Source organism: Engystomops pustulosus, chromosome 1 (assembly GCF_040894005.1).
Source record: "Engystomops pustulosus chromosome 1, aEngPut4.maternal, whole genome shotgun sequence".
Classification (NCBI taxonomy): Eukaryota; Metazoa; Chordata; class Amphibia; order Anura; family Leptodactylidae; genus Engystomops; species Engystomops pustulosus.
In genome coordinates this window covers 156,658,373-156,671,690 of record NC_092411.1, presented here as the reverse complement: position 1 = coordinate 156,671,690, position 13,318 = coordinate 156,658,373, and the positions used below count along the sequence as shown (strand labels likewise).

The 13,318-nt window shown below is 43.8% G+C and overlaps 1 protein-coding gene across 1 annotated transcript in view; it reads left to right on the top strand.

Moving 5' to 3' along the window:
• The window catches only part of SSBP4 (single stranded DNA binding protein 4), a 244,442-nt gene that overhangs the window by 73,313 nt on the left and 157,811 nt on the right, over positions 1 to 13,318 (top strand). The window contains exon 3 of the mRNA XM_072112559.1: positions 4,241 to 4,302. Within this exon, the coding sequence (XP_071968660.1) occupies positions 4,241 to 4,302 (62 nt within the window). The remainder of the gene's footprint in view (positions 1 to 4,240; positions 4,303 to 13,318) is intronic.

Below are 13,318 nucleotides of genomic sequence, written 5' to 3'. Positions count from 1 at the left end.
AACCAACACTCTAAACTTCAGGAGGGCAAATTTTCAGCAACTAAGGGAAGACCTAAAAGGCATAGACTGGGATAATGCTCTCAAAGACAAAAGCCCCCCCAAAAAATGGGACTTTTTCTCATATATTCTGAAAAAGTCCTGTGAGAAACACATACCTTATGGGAAAAAGCATAAAAGGAACAAGAAAAACCCTGTGTGGCTAACTAGTCTTGTAAGGAAAGCAATAAGCGAGAAAGATAAAGCGTTTAAGGTGCTAAAACGTGAAGGTAGCGATGAGGCATTACAGGATTATAGAGAGAAAAATAAATCCTGTAAAAAACAGATAAAGGCCGCAAAAATAGAGACTGAAAGAAATATTGCCAGGGAGAGCAAAAATAATCCCAAATTATTTTTCAAGTATATAAACGATAAGAAACTAAAAACAGAGAGTGTGGGTCCCCTTAGAAATAACATGGGGGTCATGGTGGAAGGAGATGAGGAAAGGGCCAATCTACTGAATGTCGCCTTCTCAACTGTCTTTACCCAGGAAAATCCCCTGGTGGAAGACACAATGAGGAATAATGTAAATTCTTTTTATAATGTCAACAGTTTAACCCAGGAAGAGGTACGGCGCCGCCTCGCAACCACTAAGATAGATAAATCACCTGGGCCAGATGGCATACACCCCCGGGTTCTGCATGAATTATGTACGGTGATAGACAGACCGTTATTTTTAATATTTGAAGATTCACTGAGGACTGGTTATGTTCCACAGGAATGGCGCATAGCAAATGTGGTACCAATATACAAAAAAGGATCAAATAGCGATCCTGGAAACTACAGACCCGTAAGTCTAACTGCTGTGGTGGGGAAAATATTTGAGGGGTTTATTAGAGATGCTATCCTGGAGTATCTCACTGTGCACAACCTTATAACCCAGCGTCAGCATGGGTTTATGAGAGATCGGTCCTGTCAGACTAATCTGATTGGTTTCTACGAGGAGGTAAGTTCAAGACTGGATCTGGGGGACGCTGTGGATGTTGTATATCTGGACTTTTCAAAGGCATTTGACACCGTGCCACATAAAAGGTTGGTATATAAAATGAGACTGCTGGGAATAGGAGAAAATCTGTGTATCTGGGTAAGTAATTGGCTTAGTGATAGAAAACAGAGGGTGGTCATTAATGGCACATTCTCAGATTGGGTTGATGTTACCAGTGGAGTGCCACAGGGGTCAGTATTGGGGCCACTTCTTTTTAATATTTTTATTAATGACCTTGTAGTGGGTTTACACAGTCAAGTTTCAATATTTGCAGATGATACTAAGCTGTGTAAAGTAATAAATACTGAGGTCGATAGTTTAGCATTACAGAGGGATTTGTGGAAGCTTGAGGGATGGGCAGAGAAATGGTTGATGAGGTTTAATGTAGATAAATGTAAAGTTATGCACTTGGGCCATGGAAACAAAAAGTATAATTATGTTCTAAATGGTCAATTACTTAGTAAAACTGAAGCTGAAAAGGACTTGGGCGTATTGGTGGATGGTAAACTTAATTTTAGTGACCAGAGCCAGGCGGCTGCTGCTAAAGCAAATAAAATAATGGGATGTATCAAGAGAGGAATAGATTCTCATGATAAAAACATAATTCTGCCCTTATACAAATCCCTGGTCAGACCACACATGGAATATTGTGTACAGTTTTGGGCACCAGTATATAAAAAGGATATAGTAGAGCTGGAACGGGTGCAGAGGAGAGCGACCAGGATTATTAGGGGAATGGAAGGATTAGAATACACTGACAGATTACAAAATTTGGGATTATTCAGTTTAGAAAAAAGACGACTGAGGGGAGACCTCATTACAATGTACAAATACCTGAACGGACAGTACAAGGATCTCTCCAAAGATCTTTTTATACCTCGGCCTGTGACCAGGACAAGGGGACATCCTCTACGCCTAGAGGAGAGGCGATTCTACCATCACCATAGACAAAGGTTCTTTACTGTAAGAGCAGTGAGACTATGGAACTCTCTGCCGCAGGAGGTTGTTATGGCCGACTCTATGTACATGTTCAAGAGAGGCCTGGATGACTTTCTGGAGAGAAAAAATATCACGGGTTATGGGGATAAAACATTTATTTAATTCTTGAAGGTTGGACTTGATGGACTTGCGTCTCCTTCCAGCCTTATATACTACTACTATGATACTATGAATGGCAGCTACTCCAGATTGTAGTTAAAAAAAGGAATTTGCACTTAGGGCAAGTGTATACACGGAAGATATTATTTGAATGCCATGGCACACTTACTATGTTGTGATGTGAAGCACTCTGCTATCTACCTGTTATATTTAAGTTCTGTATGTGGCAGAAGGGTCTAATTCCCACTTTGTATGAGGGAAGTAATAGGTGTGAAACCCAGCAGAGTGCTGCCATTCTAAGCTAACATTACCTGCTCATAACACTTGTACTCACAGCAGGGACCTGTGCCGATCAGCAGCCATAGGACAACTGTATTACTTTCCTTATAACCTGCTTTTAGCTAACATAAAGACTCCATTATCCTGGTAATACAAGTAAAAGGAAAAGCTGAAGAAAGGGGCAGTTTAGTACAACTTTTATACAGATTTTTGGAGTTTTTACTTGACTCTTCATTATGTGAAATAATAGACTTGTTTGATTACAAGTTTACTTGGACAATTTGTTTTCTAAGTTACATTGCTAAAATTTCATCAGTGTATAATAAAAACTGTTATAATTTCCTTTTTTAACTTGTGCTTTAACAGCTAATTATTTGCACTCGCAGAGGGACAAAAACTTTAGACGCTTATTGCAAAAAAATGTCAAGCAATATTGGTGATGGTTGGTCTTAAGTTACTCCTCCACTAAACTTAATAATAATAATAATAATAATCTTTATTTATATAGCGCCATCATATTACGTAGCGCTTTACAAATCATAGGAAACAAATACAAATATAATATAACATGACAGAGCACAACATTTGTATGGAACAACAGGAGTGAGGTCCCTGCTCGCCAGAGCTTACGGTTTATGAAGATGATGGGGTAACACGAGGTAAAAGAATATTTAATGGTCAAGCCATTCTTCTTAGGGAATAGAACAAAATATAATAAATGGAATTGCTGTCGCTTGAACCACTCAGCCGTCATCATATATACCAGGTCCAGGGTGAATGGGACTGCAGAGAAGTCTGGTGCCTGTTGGTTGCTGGATAACAGATGGGAGGACGACACAGGACGGGTTAGTAGAAGAGTTAAAACTTCATGCAGTTAATGAGTGTTATAGGCTTGCCTAAAGAAATGGGTTTTAAGAGCACGTTTGAAACTTTGGAGGTTAGGTATTAGTCTGATAGTCCGGGGCAGAGCATTCCATAGAATGCAGCTCTAGAGAAGTCTTGGAGACGCGAGTGGGAGGTCCGCACTAGGGTAGAGGTTAATCTAAGATCACTGGCGGATCTAAGAGCACGGGTTGGGCGATAGACTGAAATAAGAGAGGAGAGGTAGGAAGGTGCAGCATTATTCAGAGCTTTATGGATGAGGGTTATTATTTTAAACTGTATTCGAAAGGAGACTGGCAGCCAGTGCAGTGACTGGCATGAACTGGAGGCATCCGTGTAGCGTTTAGTCTGAAAGACGAGCCTGGCTGCTGCATTAAGAATCGATTGGAGAGGAGAGAGTTTGGTGAGTGGAAGACCGGTTAGTAGAGAGTTACAGTAGTCTAGTCGAGAGTGAATCAGAGCAACAGTTAGCATTTTACAGGTTTCAAATGTGAGAAACGGTCGGATTCTGGAGATGTTTCTGAGATGCATCCGGCAAGAGCGAGCAAGAGATTGAATGTGTGGCTCAAAGGAGAGGTCGGAATCCAACACAACCCCAAGACAGCGGGCCTGATGCTTTGGGGTTATGGTGACCCCACAGACTGATATGGAGAGGTTAGGATAGGCTCTGTTAGTGGATGGTGGAAAGACAAGAAGTTCGGTCTTAGAAAGATTAAGTTTCAAGAAGAGAGAGGACATGATGTTAGAGACAGCAGAGAGACAGTCACTAGTGTTCTGGATTAAGGCAGGGGTGATGTTACTTAGCCAACTTCCTTGACAATCCTGGCAACAAAAGTGTCTAAAACATTTATTACATTTTCCACTTTCATGTTATCCCTTTAAGTTTCCTGTTATGTTTTTTGTTCAACAATTTCTATGAAACTGTTTGTTTATTGTTTAACATTCTGTCTTATTTTATAGATTCGATGGGAGAAAAATATCACATTAGGAGAGCCTCCTGGGTTTTTACACTCTTGGTGGTGGTAAGTTTTATTTTTTTTTTACTGTATTATGACTTTGTTTTGCTACATCGTTTTCTCACTTTTTCTTTAGCAGTGAATAGTAGCTACAACTTACAATGGTCTTGTATATGTGGTATGCACATATTGTACTTTAATTATCTATTGACGTTAGCTACTTCTATAGGTTTCTAAAGATTATGCAGCATATATATTTGTAACCATTTGCATCTAATAAATAAATTGTGTTGACAGAAGAACATGTACACAAATGAGAATTTCATTTTTAATGATTTTGTATAGCAGTGATTGTAAACCAATGCGAGATGTCGGTTGCAATAAAGAAAGCCATCTATATTTATGTTTGCCGCACACATTGTAAGATAGGCTCATCATCAGTGTGTACGGTACACAGTAAATATTACACAGTAGAGAATCATGCACACCAGGTGGCAATGCACAGTTTTACTTTTTATCTGTTTTCAAACAGCAAACACATTTTTTAATGTTAAGTTGTTTTAAGATATCCATAAAATAGGTCTTGAATGTCAGATTGGTAGGGGGCCCGAACCCTTGCACTCCACAGATTTCTTCCCAACAGCTGATAAACAAAGAATGAAAGCTATCTCAATATCATGTGTAGTGGTCACATCGGGTCAGTGCAAATTAACTTTCATTCATTTTAAAGAGACCTAAGTTTTAGTGATTTAATTCAGCTTTTACACTAAGTGGCAAGCTTTGCCATTTCATCATTTATTACATGATTCTTGAAGGTAAGAGGTTATAGATTCACTACATAGGTTTCACTGAGCACTACATCATTTTAAAATGCAAAAGACAAAAACAGTTTTAAATAGAGATGGGCGAATCGATTCTAACAAAGTGGAATTCAGTTCGAATTTAAGTTAAAATTCAATTTGTCATGAATCCGAAGTTTGCGGTCATTCGAAGGAACAAAGTTGGCTGCGAGTATAACGTGTTATATGGGGCAGAGAACTCTGGGAAGGAGAAAGGAACATCCTCGATCACATGTGCAGACATGTAAGCCAATCAGCGATCGTCAGGCTTATGTGATGTCACATAGCCCTATAAAAACAGGGAGCCATTTGCAATCTTGACATTTCATACTGCATGTGCTGTCTCCAGCGTCTAGCTGTTTGTACTGTGCTGTAGCGAATTTTGCTCCAAGGGTGTCCATTTTGGAGGATCTGTATGCCGCAAATAGCATTTCTTTTTTGTTGCTGAAGTGAATAGGAAGAAATCTGTGTAAAATCCACATAGTTTTAGTAGTGATTTTTGCTTCTATCCCAGGGTATCTGTTTTGGAGGATCTGTATACCCCAAATTGCAGTTCTGGATCATGTACTACTTGACCATTTCCAGGTTATGGTCCAGGACTTTCGGCTGTAATTGGCTGCTTCAGAGCATGGATTCTCCAGTCCATGATCCAGCTCCAACGAAAAATTGCTAAAAATACACCAATGACATCATGTCATAACTCCAAAGACTACCAGAGATAGTTAGTACCGTATTTTTTGTTTTTTATATATGAACCGTACTGACAGACAACAGCTACCTTGAACTGTGCACAGGTCTTCCACCTGCTGTTCATTCATCCTTATAATCAGGTGCGCCTTATAATCCGGTGCGCCTTATAATCCGGTGCGCCTTATATATGAACCTCAACATTTTAGCAGGCATTTATTGATGCTGCGTCTTATTCTCCAGTGCGCCTTCTAGTCCGAAAAATACTGTAGTTACTTTGTAAAAAACTGTTTTAATCCAGTCCATCCCAAACAGCCAACCTTAACCACACAGCAAAAGCGGACGGAATAGGATTTGCATAAACTGAAGTTTGCTCTTGTGAGTTGCACTGGCCAATATTGTTAGACTGTTTTCTATAACTTGGGTAAGATGTCCAGGTCAGAAAATATTACAAATTACCCATTCATCTGTCTTATTGTATCATTTTACAACATACTTTTTAGGTAGCATGTGTAGGGAATCTGTTTAACCCTTTTCTGCCAATGCCCTTTTTTGTTTTTTAGTTTTCATTTTTGGTCCCCTACCTTTAAAAAAACGTTCTTATTTTTTGTGTACAAAGCTTTATAAGGGATTGTTTTCTGTGTAAAAAATTGTACTTCCTAGCGGTGGTATTTCATTTTCCATGCTGTGTACTGGGTAGCCGGAAAAAAAATTTGAATGCAGTGAACTTGACAAAATAAATGCTTTGCGCCATTTTCTTTTGGGCTCTATTTTTACTTTATTTTTCACTTTGCTTTCCAAATGATAACTCTGATTACGGGGATACCAAATTTTTATAGGTATTAAAAAATCCAAAAATTTTGTAAGAAAAGAAAAATTATTTTGGCATATTTTAACACTAATAACATTTTCATTCTTTGGCTCATGGAATATATAGAGACCGAAGGCTGTGCTGGCGATAGATGACATCACCAGGAGTGACGATCTCAGCCAAGATAGCTCTGCCCATGCACCCCAGCTGTTACATGCTGTTGGGAGGTTTGCTAGGTGTTAATGCTTGGTGTTTGCTTCATTATGCAGCAAACACCCAGTCTGTATGGAGAGGGCTCAGCCTCTCAAATGTCATGCCTTTTTTGTAATAATTTGTGTCACAAAGTTGCATGAGTGTGGTCAATTGTAGCTCAAAACAAATGCAATCATCAGACTGTAGACATGCAGGTATTCAACATGCATTTACTTTTTAATGCGTGTAATCGCTATATTTTGCAAGTGACCGTATTAAAATTTCTGAAAAAAGCAGTTTTTCGCAGTTTTAGTGATTTTTATCATGATTTATTCATGGGAATATGTGCCTATAAGGTATGTATGAACTTTACATATATGCATCTTTTATGTTTAAGGTTTGAAACATATTTATTGTTTGGGGAACATTTTTTTGCCATGAAATTCAATTTTTAAAAATTGTTTTATGAAATTGTAGAGCTTTAATTAAAATTGCATTATGGTGCCTTGGTATATACACTCCTGAGTGCAATTTTGACAATCTGACAAGTGTCTGCTTTCAGAAAATATATGGTTTTAAGGGGCTTAGTGTGATTGTTTATAATTAGAGATGAGCGAACATACTCGTCCGAGCTTGATGCTCGTTCAAGCATTAGCGTACTCGAAACTGCTCGTTGCTCGCCCGCTCGAGAAAATGGCATCTCCCGCCGTTTTGCTTTTTGGCGGCCAGAATCAGAGCCAATCACAAGCCAGGAGACTCTGCACTCCACCCAGCATGACGTGGTACCCTTACACGTCGATAGCAGTGGTTGGCTGGCCAGATCAGGTGACCCTGGAATAGACTAGCCCCTGCCTGCGCTGCTCGGATCATTCTGTGTCTGGATGCCGCTAGGGAGAGAGCTGCTGCTGGTCAGGGAAAGCGTTAGGCTGTTCTATTAGAATAGTGTTAGGCAGGAGTGATTCTACAAGAACCCAACAGCCCTTCTTAGGGCTACAATAACGTTATACATTTTTTTTTTTTTATTTGCAGCTAGTACCATATTGTGAGGAATTTGCAGGGGGACTTGCTACCGTTGTGTTTAGCTCTTAGTGACACACATATCCACCTCAAACACCAAAGTGGGAAAATTTATTAGGGGTTTGATTTCAATTAGGCACAGTCTGACATTTACTTTTTATTTTACGTTTATTTTTTCATAACTCAGCGTCATCTCATCTGGCATAGCAGTGTGCTTTCATACTTGGCTAGAAAATAGCCATAGGAGAATCCAAACGGCTTACTTAGGCCTACAATAGCGTTATATATTTTATTTCTGGTTGATCTGATGGTGGCTGTCCTTGCTGCAGTGCATCTACTACCATATTGTGAGGAATTTGTAGTGAGACTTGCGACCGTTGTGTTTAGCGCTTAGTGACGCACATATCCATCGCAAAGACCGAAGTGGGAAAATTTATTAGGGGTTTGATTTCAATTAGGCACAGTCTGACATTAACTTTTTATTTTACGTTTATTTTTTCATAACTCAGCGTCATCTCATCTGGCATAGCAGTGTGCTTTCATACTTGGCTAGAAAATAGCCATAGGAGAATCCAAACGGCTTACTTAGGCCTACAATAGCGTTATATATTTTATTTCTGGTTGATCTGATGGTGGCTGTCCTTGCTGCAGTGCATCTACTACCATATTGTGAGGAATTTGTAGTGAGACTTGCGGCCGTTGTGTTTAGCGCTTAGTGACGCACATATCCATCGCAAAGACCGAAGTGGGAAAATTTATTAGGGGTTTGATTTCAATTAGGCACAGTCTGCCATTTACTTTTTATTTTACGTTTATTTTTTCATAACTCAGCGTCATCTCATCTGGCATAGCAGTGTGCTTTCATACTTGGCTAGAAAATAGCCATAGGAGAATCCAAACGGCTTACTTAGGCCTACAATAGCGTTATATATTTTATTTCTGGTTGATCTGCTGGTGGCTGTCCTTGCTGCAGTGCATCTACTACCATATTGTGAGGAATTCGTAGTGAGACTTGCGACCGTTGTGTTTAGCGCTTAGTGACGCACATATCCATCGCAAAGACCGAAGTGGGAAAATTTATTAGGGGTTTGATTTCAATTAGGCACAGTCTGCCATTTACTTTTTATTTTACGTTTATTTTTTCGTAACTCAGCGTCATCTCATCTGGCATAGCAGTGTGCTTTCATACTTGGCTAGAAAATAGCCATAGCAATAGGATAGCATCGTTTGGTTTTAAAAACTAAAAAACACAAAAACTAAAAAACACAAAAAAACACAAAAAAAAGTTAAAAAAAAATTAAAGTTATAACTTTCATTTTCAAAATGTTTAACCCGAGGGCTAGGGGTAGAGGACGAGGGCGGGGACGTGGGCGTCCAACTACTGCAGGGGTCAGAGGCCGTGGTCCTGGGCGGGGTGAGACACCACCTGCTGATGAGGGAGCAGGGGAACGCCGCAGAGCTACACTCCCTAGGTTCATGTCTGAAGTTACTGGGACTCGTGGTAGAGCACTGTTGAGGCCAGAACAGTGCGAACAGGTGATGTCGTGGATTGCCGACAATGCTTTGAGCAATTTGTCCACCAGTCAGTCTTCCACGCAGTCCACCCATGTCACCGAAATCGGCACTCCTCCAGCTCCTGCACCTCAGCCTCCTCCCCCCCAGTCTGCCCCCTCCCAGGAAAATTTGGCATTTGAACCAGCATACTCTGAGGAACTGTTTTCTGGACCCTTCCCACAGTCACAAACCACTTGTCCGGTTGCTGCTGAGCAATTTTCCGATGCCCAGGTTTTCCACCAGTCGCAGTCTGTGGGTGATGATGACCTTCTTGACGTAGTGGAAGAAGTGTGTAAAGAGGTGTCCGACGATGAGGAGACACGGTTGTCAGACAGTGGTGAAGTTGTTGTCAGGGCAGGAAGTCCGAGGGGGGAGCAGACTGAGGGATCGGAGGATGATGAGGTGACAGACCCAAGCTGGGTTGAGAGGCGCAGGTGCATCAGCGCCAAATGTGTCACGTAGTGAAGCTCCCGTGGCGAGGGCTCCCGCGGCGAGGGCTAGATTTTCAGAAGTCTGGAGGTTCTTTAAGGAAACACCGGATGACCGACGGACTGTGGTGTGCAACCTTTGCCAAACCAGGATCAGCAGGGGTTCCACCACTACTAGCTTAACTACCACCAGTATGCGCAGGCATATGAATGCTAAACACCCCACTCAGTGGCACCAAGCCCGTTCACCTCCGGCCGTGCACACCACTGCTCCTTCCCCTGTGTCAGCTGATAGTCAGCCCCCTGCCCAGGACCCTGGCACAAAAACCCCATCGTCGCCTCCACGATCCTCCACAGCATCCACCAGCGTTCAGCTCTCCATACCCCAGACGCTGGAGCGGAAACGCAAATATAGTGCAACCCACCCGCACGCCCAAGCCCTTAATGTCCACATCTCCAGATTGCTTAGCCTGGAGATGCTGCCCTATAGGCTAGTAGAGACCGAGGCCTTTCGCAACCTCATGGCGGCGGCCGCCCCTCGGTATTCGGTCCCCAGCCGCCACTACTTTTCCCGATGTGCCGTCCCAGCCCTGCACCAGCACGTGTCAGACAACATCATCCGTGCCCTGACCAACGCCGTTTCTGACAAGGTCCACCTGACCACGGACACGTGGACGAGTGCTGCCGGGCAGGGCCACTATATATCGCTGACGGCACATTGGGTTAACTTGGTGGAGGCTGGGACCGAGTCTGACCCTGCGGCTGGTCATATACTGCCGACGCCGAGGATTGCGGGGCCTACCTCGGTCCAGGTCTTTCAGGCCTACTATGCCTCCTCCTCCTCCCACCCCTCCTCCACCTCCTCCTCCGAACTACCATCCGTGGGCATGGCGCCAGAAGTCGCTAGCTCTAGCGACAGCAGGCGGTGCTCAAACTGCTGAGCCTAGGCGATAAAAGGCACACCGCCCAAGAACTATTACAGGGCATCACGGCGCAGACTGATCTGTGGCTGGCACCGCTGAACCTGAAGCCAGGCATGGTTGTGTGTGACAACGGCCGTAACCTGGTGGCGGCTCTGCAACTCAGCAGACTGACACATGTGCCATGCCTGGCCCATGTGTTAAATCTGATAGTTCAGCGTTTCCTCAAGACATACCCCAATCTGTCTGATTTGCTCACGAAGGTGCGCCGCATCTGTGCGCATTTCAGGAAGTCCAGCACAGATGCTGCCACTCTCAGGGCAGCGCAGCGCCGCCTCCAACTGCCCGCTCACCGACTGTTGTGCGATGTGCCCACGAGGTGGAATTCAACATTAACCATGTTATCCAGAGTTTACCAGCAGCGCAGAGCGATTGTAGACTGCCAGATGTCAACTTCCACCAGAACTGGTAGTCAGGTCAGTCAGCTTCCTCAAGTCTACAATGAGGAGTGGACGTGGATGTCTGATATCTGTCAGGTGCTGAGTAACTTCGAGGAGTCAACACAGATGGTCAGTGGCGATGCCGCCATCATCAGCCTCACCATCCCGCTGCTTGGCCTGTTGAAAAACTCTCTGATCAGCATGAAGTCGGAAGCTTTGCGCTCGTCACAAGAGACGGGGGAAGAAGATTCCCTTGTTGATAGCCAAAGCACCCTTAGGTCTGTTTCTCAGCGCATATCAGAGGAGGTGGAGGTGGAGGTGGAGGAGGATGAGGAGGAAGAGGAGGAGAATGTTGGCGAGACACAAGAGGGGACCATTGTTCAGTCCTTCACTGTTCAGCGTGTATGGGCAGAAGAAGAGGAGTTGGAGGAGGAGGAAATGGACAGTCAGGCCAGTGAGGGGAGTGAATTCTTGCGCGTTGGTACTCTGGCGCATATGGCAGATTTCATGCTAGGCTGCCTATCCCGTGACCCTCGCGTTCAAAGAATTTATTCCAGCACCGATTACTGGGTATTCACTCTCCTGGACCCACGGTACAAGCAAAATCTTTCCACTCTCATCCCTGGAGAGGAAAGGAGTGTGAGAATGCATGAATACCAGCAGGCCCTGGTGCACAAGCTGAAACAGTATTTCCCTTCTGACAGCGCTAGCGGCAGAGTGCGTAGTTCTGCGGGACAAGTAGCGAGGGAGAGTAGGCGAGCAGGCAGCTTGTCCAGCACTGGCAAGGGTACGCTTTACAAGGCTTTTGCCAGCTTTATGTCACCCCAGCAAGACACTGTCACCTGTCCCCAGTCTCGGCAGAGTAGGGCTGATCTTTACAGAAAGATGGTGAGGGAGTACGTAGCTGACCATGCCATCGTCCTAAATGATCACACAGCTCCCTACAACTACTGGGTTTCAAAGCTGGACATGTGGCACGAACTGGCGCTGTACGCCTTGGAGGTTCTTGCCTGCCCTGCCGCTAGCGTGTTGTCCGAGCGGGTTTTCAGTGCAGCTGGTGGCATCATCACCGATAAGCGTACACGCCTGTCGACTGACAGCGCTGACAGGCTGACGCTTATTAAGATGAATAAAGCCTGGATTTCTCATAATTTCCAATCTCCACCAGGTGAAGGAAGCTCAACCTGAATAATTTATGCACTCCTCCTCCTCATTTTCCTCCTTCTCCTCCTCTTTGTACACTAAAGCAGAGGAAACTGGCTATTTTTTGACAGGGCCCACTGGCTCTAGCCATAGTACTTTATGCATTTAATTTTTCTGGAGGGCCACCTACCCGGTCCTCTGGTTTGAAAACTTTTTTGGACTGCCACATACAGGCACTATCCAAATTAAATTGTCTCCATAGCAGCCTCCACACGTTGTCTCCATTGCTACCTCCAAAAGTCGTCCATATAGCTGCCTCCATACATCGTCCCCTTATCAAACGAGGTGTGTCAGGCAGAAATTTGGGTTGTTTTCATGGATTCCACATCAAAGTTGTTAACTTTGTCGCCACCCTGCTGTGTAATCCACAAAATATACTGGCAAACTTTTACCATTTACGGATATTATTTCAGCGCTTCTTGCGCATCTGTTTACATTCCCCTCACCCGCCATATCCCAAACTTATAAGAACGCTACTACACTTAACTTGGTGGAGGCTGGGACCGAGTCTGACCATGGGGCTGGTCATATACTGCCGACGCAGAGGATTGCGGGGCCTACCTCGGTCCAGGTCTCAAAGGCCTACTATACCTCCTCCTCCTCCCACCCCTCCTCCACCTCCTCCTCCTCCGAATTACCATTCGTGGGCATGGCGCCATCAGTCGGTAGCTCTATGCACAGCAGCAGTGCCGTCGCTAAGCGACAGCAGGCGGTGCTCAAACTGCTGAGCCTAGGCGATAAAAGGCACACCGCCCAAGAGCTATTACAGGGCATTCCACATCAAACTTGTTAACTTTGTCGCCACCCTGCTGTGTAATCCACAAAATATACTGGCAAACTTTTATCATTTACCGATATTATTTCAGCGCTTCTTGCGCATCTGTTTACATTCCCCTCACCCGCCATATCCTAAACTTATAAGAACGCTACTACACTTGATCTTATACAAAAGGTTCTTAGAAGTGCTGTTTGGGGAGTAGCCTAGAGACAG